General features: G+C 36.0%; 1 protein-coding gene across 1 annotated transcript in view; it reads left to right on the forward strand.

The window, feature by feature from the left end:
* LOC101343498 (leucine-rich repeat-containing protein 37A2-like) overlaps nucleotides 1-6,020 on the forward strand; it is a 78,992-nt gene that overhangs the window by 41,378 nt on the left and 31,594 nt on the right. Inside the window, exons 8-9 of the mRNA XM_023729439.1 lie at nucleotides 3,864-3,935; nucleotides 4,509-4,583. Coding sequence (XP_023585207.1) covers nucleotides 3,864-3,935; nucleotides 4,509-4,583 — 147 coding nt within the window. The remainder of the gene's footprint in view (nucleotides 1-3,863; nucleotides 3,936-4,508; nucleotides 4,584-6,020) is intronic.

Consider the following 6,020-nt stretch of genomic DNA (forward strand, 5'->3'; position numbering starts at 1 on the left):
CATATAAAATGAACAATAACATCAGTGAGGAATGTATACCTCAGAACAATCAACTACATGAGACCTAAAGGGCAGCTTTTGCCCGAAAGCAAAGTTCAGGAGGACGGTACGGGAAGGAAAGCTGGGTAAATGGATATGGGGAACCCAGGAAGGAAGGGGGAAGAGTGGTAACACATTCAGGGGTTTGCAACCAATGTCACGAAACAAACTGTGTATAAATCGTTGAAAGAGAAAGTAATTTGCTCTGTAAACTCTCGCCTAAACAATAAAATGTTCAAAAAAAGAAAGAAAGAGCAGAGCTTCGGAGAATAGAGATAATTTTGGAGGAAGAATACAAAACTTTGCTAAATTGTCTTGGCTATATATTGCGTTAGGAGCCCTGGTGATGCAGTGGTTAAATGCTCGGCTGCTAACCTAAAGGTTGGCGGTTCAAGGCCACCAGCCTCTCTGTGGGAGAAAGATGTGGCAGTCTGCTTCCATAAAGAAGCAGAAGATCAAATACAGCCTTGGAAACCCTATGGGGCAGTTCCACTCTGTCCTATAGGGTCACTATGAGTCAGAATCTACTCAATGGCAAAGGGTTTTTTTATATGTGTTGCTTAATTATCATTCTTAATGGCTGTGGGAAAAGTGAACAGGGAGAGACGCAGAGGTAGGTGGGCTCACTTGCACGGAGCCCTTCAGTGAACTTAAAGGTTTTAAAAAGAATGCGAAAAGGAGCCCTTGTTTGAAGGACCATGCTCAACCAGACACGTGACACTCACATTCTTTCTCTTCATAACATTGTTACCGAATATTAACTACTGTTTTAAATCAAACAAGTTAACAGTACTGAGATAAATCTGGAAGAATGCACTAGAGTAGAAAGAATAGGGGAGATCACAAGGCAAGAACAAACTACACAGCTCCCAGCCACACCACTGACTCCCTCTGACCTTGAGTAAGGAAGAGTCTTCACTCCTCTTTTCTCCATCTACCAACAGATTTGATCTGCTGGCAACTGGTGCTCTATATATTGCGACATGGTTCTTTTTTTCAAGAGATATAATTTACTTACCACATAATTCACTACTTTAAAGTGTACAATTCAGTGGTATATTACAAAATTGTGTGACCTTCACCACTATCTAATTCTGGAATGTTTCACCACTGCAAAAAGAAACCCCATGCCTTGCATCCAACCTCTGGCAACTGCTAGTCTACCTTCTGTCTCTATAGATTTGCCTACTGTGGACATTTTGTATAAATGGAATCATGAAATATGTGACATTTTGTGTCTGGCTTCTTTCACTTATTATAATGTCTTCAAGGTTCATCCGTGTTGTACCATGTATCAGTAAAAAAAAAACCGAATCTGTTGCCATCAAGTGGATTCCAACTCATACTGACCCTATAGGACAGAGTAGAACTGCTCAAAGGGCTTCCAAGGAGTGGCTGATGGATTCGAACTGCTGACCTTTTGGTTAGCAGACTAGCTCTTAACCACTGCACCACCAGGGCTCCAAGTATCTGTACTTCATTCCCTTTTATGGCCAAAGAATATTCCATTGTATAGATATGCCATATTTTGTTATTCCATTCATCAGTTAATAGTCATTTGGGTTTTTTCCACATTTTGGCTATTATACATAATGCTGCTATGAACATCTGTGTATAAGCTTTTGTGTGAACTAAAGCTTTTTATTCTCTTTTATACATAATGCTGCTATGAACATCTGTGTATAAGCTTTTGTGTGAACTAAAGCTTTTTATTCTCTTTTATACATAATGCTGCTATGAACATCTGTGTATAAGCTTTTGTGTGAACTAAAGCTTTTCATTCTCTTGGGCACATATCAAGGAGTGGAATTGCTGAGTCATATTGTAAGTGTGTGTTTACCTTTTTGAGGAACTGCCAACTTTTCCAAAGTGATCGCACCATTTTACATCTTTACCAGCAATGTGTGAGAGTTTCGATTTCTCTACATCTTTGGCAACACTTGTTATTGTCTTTTTTTAAAAAGATTTTATTTTATTTTTTGTCATTGTTGATATTATCTTTTTTATTACAGCCATCCTAGGGAATGTGAAGTGGTATCTCATTGTGGTTTCGATCTGCATTTCCTTGATGGCTAAATATTGAGCATCTTTTCGTCTGCTTATTGGCCATTTATATATCTCTTTGAAGAAATGTCTAATCAATTCCTTTTCCCATATTTCAATTGTGTTATTTGTCTTTTTACTGTTGAGTTGTAAGAGTTCTTTATATATTGTGGATAAAAAAAAAAACCAACCCAGTTGCCTTTGAGTCAATTCTGACTCAGCGACCCTATATGACAGAGTAGAACTGCCCCATAAGGTTTCCAGGGAGTGGCTGGTGGATTTGAATTGCTGACCTTTAGGTTAGCAGCTGAGCTCCTAGCCATTGTACCACCAGGGCTCCATATTGTGGATACTATACTCTTGTTCCCTGGGTGGTGCGATGGTTAACACACTCGACTTCAAACCAAAAGGTTGGAGGTTCAAGTCCACCCAGAGGCACCTTGCAAGAAAGGCCTGATGATCTATTTCTGAAAAATCAGCTGTTGAAGACCCTTGGAGCACAGTTGTACTCTGACACACATGACCATAGACTAATTAAAGATTTAGTCATGAGAGACAATTAGGGAAAAGAAATAAAAAGAGAAAATGTAATTCTCATGAGGCTCTCCTAGATGAGTAGATGAAATTTGAAAAGGTATATGTCTATATTTAATGCTTTCAAAATCAAGGTTGAAAGTAACAGCTATTTGAGACCCCATTTTCTTCATACAGGTTAAACACAGGTTTTGGAGTCAGACAGGACTGAATTCAAATCCTAGCTCTGCTTCTTACTAGCTTGGGACCTAGGACAAGTTACATAATCTCTCTGTGCTTCAGTTTCCTCATCTGTAAAATGGGGTAATGATAATATCTACCACATAAGGTTATTGTGAGGATTGAGTGTGAAATGCTGATCATAGTCCCTGGAAGCTCAACTGATAGTACTTGTGATAATAATTATTTTTATAATGTTCTGCAAAAGTACCCTAATGATTCTTGAATAGTATTAAACTAAAGGCAATTTTCTTCTTTTCCTTTTTTTTTAAGAATTGAAAGAAATTCTATTCTAGCATTTTGGAATAAAAATTTATGTAAAAATGAATCTATTCATTTTATTGCTATATAAGAAAAATGGTATTTATTTATTCAACAGTATTTATTAAATACCTAGTAAACATCAGGCACAGGGATGACAGTGATGGCAGGTTGTGGTTCCTGCCCTCAAGAAGCTGGCAGTCTAGAAGACTGACGAGTCAAGGTGATTGTATGCAATGTAACAAGGGGTATGACAGAAGAATGTACCCAGAGTATGTGATCGAACTATGGCTTCCACAAGTTCCTCTTCTTAGATTTACCCCCTTCTCCTTTGGTTCCAAGGCCACAGAATTGGTCCTTTTTTAAAAAAAAATTAGATGAATTAAGCCATGGAATTTTTTGAAGTTCTAAAGACTGAAATGAAAGCACCTTGAGTTATGGAGTATTTCCTACGGAGCGAAGCCTTCCTACCAGCATAGTCACTTCCAGGGTTTTCGACCTGGATGAGGTTACAGATGTCTACCTGAAGTTCTTTGGTATATTTTTTCTTTGCTCTCCACCTTTCTTTTCTCTCTCTCTTTCCTTCCTCCACCACTTATCTTCTAATTCCCAAAGGAAGAGTGCTTTATGGTTTCTAAGGGTGATTTATAGGTAAAGGCAGAAAATGATTTTTTTTTCCTACAAGTTCCATACAAAAAAAATGAGTATAAACTTTAATGGAAGTTATTGAAAATGCAGATAATTTTAATTCCATTGCATTTTTCCAGAAATCTCAATCATAATCCTCTGACAACCGTTGAAGATTCGTATCTTTTTAAATTGCCAGCATTAAAATATTTGTAAGTATTACAACAATCTCATGGGTCATGAGATGATTTCGATCCTTCATTTTTACTTTTATCAAAGATTAAGTATTTTGCATTTAAGCTAAAAAGTCATCATTTTAATTTGGTGATTGAAAAAAGTTAGTGGCAAAGAAAAGGATTAAGAAAGGATGTATACTGAGGAAGACAGCAACAGGGGAAGACAGCAGTGTCAAAGAACACATATGGACATGGCATATGCAGATAAATGTAGAAACACCATTTATTCAAAAAAGCAAAGAGATTAAGGTGTGCATTATAAACAAGAACAAGGAATCAGGAAAGGAATCAGGAATGAGAAGTGGGATAATGGTTAAAGACTACAGGTTCTACTGTTCTATGCCAACATCATTAATTTGATGATGCAAAGAAACTTAAATTTCTTTCATAAGAGCTTTCTGGAACTATCTTCTATGGCAAATAAACTCAAGCTAGCTTCTTTTACAGAGAAGCCAAAACGGAAGTAATTCCCTGTTCTTAAGTATCTTTTTAAGTACAGAATTTTTGTATTTGGGTTCATATCATGAACGTTTGGGCTTTCTCCTTCAGAGACATGGGAGCAACACAAGTGTCACTTACAACGGTTGAGAATATCCTCAGAATGACGTTCAAGTTGGAAAAACTGTAAGTAGTTTTTTTCTTAGATTTATTTTCACTTAGTTTTTTTTAAAGGTTTTATTATTTTAAAGTCATTTTACTGAGGTCTAATTACATATAATCATATTCACCCTTTTTAAATGTGTATTTCAATGAGTTTTGACAAATGTATACAGTTATGTAACCAGCACCACAATCGAGATTGGAGTATTTCTGTCACCCCAAGAAGCCTCTTGTGCCCCTTTGCCATTAATGCTTTCCTCCTACCACCAGCCCCTGGCAACCACCTATCTCGTTCCTGTCCCTGTTGTTTTGCCTTTTCCAGAAAGTCTTATAAATGAAATCATATAGTATGTAACCTTTAATGTTTGGCTTCTTTCACTTAGCACAATCCTTTTGAGATTTGTTCATGTTGTTGCATCTATCAGTAGTTCATTCCTTTTTATTGCTGAGTTGTATTCCAGTTGTATGGATATACCACAGTTTGTTTATCCATTCATCAGTTGATGTTGAGTTGGGTTGTTTCCACCTTTGGCTATTGTGAATAAAGCTGCTGAAAATACTCACAGGTCTTTGTGTGAACATGTGTTTTCACTTCTTTGAGGTAAATACCTAGGAGAGGGATAGCTGTATCACATGCCAAGTGCCATATTTAACTTTATAAGGAACTGCTAAACAGTTTTCCAAAGTGGCTGACCAATCTGCATTCTCACCAGCAGTATATGAGAATTGCTATTGCTCCGTATTTTACCTGATATTTGTATTTCAGTCTTTTTAAAAAATTTTAGCCTTTTCTGTACATTTCAAAATAAACACTTATTTACAAATAAGATTTTTTTAAAAAAAAAGTAGAGGCAGCTCAGTGCAAATATATAAATACTATTAATACCTATACACTAGTAGGTGTGTAACAGTATCTCATTGTGGATTTAATTTGCATTTCTCTAATAGCTGATGATTTGAGCATCTACTCATATGCTTATTTGCCATTTGTATCTTCTCTAATGAAGTGTCTGTTCAAATCTGTTGCCATTTTTTATTGGGTATTTTTCTTCTGATTATTGAGTTGTAAGAGTGCTTTATATATTCTGGATACATATCCTTTCTCTCAAATATGTGTTTTGTAAATATTTTATCCCAGACTGTGGCTTGTCTTTTCATTCTCTTGACAGTGTCTTTTGAAGAGCAGAAGTTTTCAATTTTGATGAGGTCTAATTTTGGAATTTTTTTTTTTTTTGTATATGGCTTGTGCTTTTTTTGTGTCTTATATGAGAAACGTTTGTATAACCCAAAGTCACAAAGATTTCTCCTGTGTTTTTTTTCCAGAAGTTGTATAGTTGTGTAATTCTTCCAATTAGGTCTATGATCCATTTTGAGTTAATTTTCATATATGGTGTGAGGTAAGGGTCGAGTTTATGTATTTATTTTATTATTATTATTTTTTTGCAGTTAAAAAAATGTTTT

Source organism: Trichechus manatus, unplaced genomic scaffold (genome assembly GCF_000243295.1).
Source record: "Trichechus manatus latirostris isolate Lorelei unplaced genomic scaffold, TriManLat1.0 scaffold00028, whole genome shotgun sequence".
Lineage (NCBI taxonomy): Eukaryota > Metazoa > Chordata > Mammalia > Sirenia > Trichechidae > Trichechus > Trichechus manatus.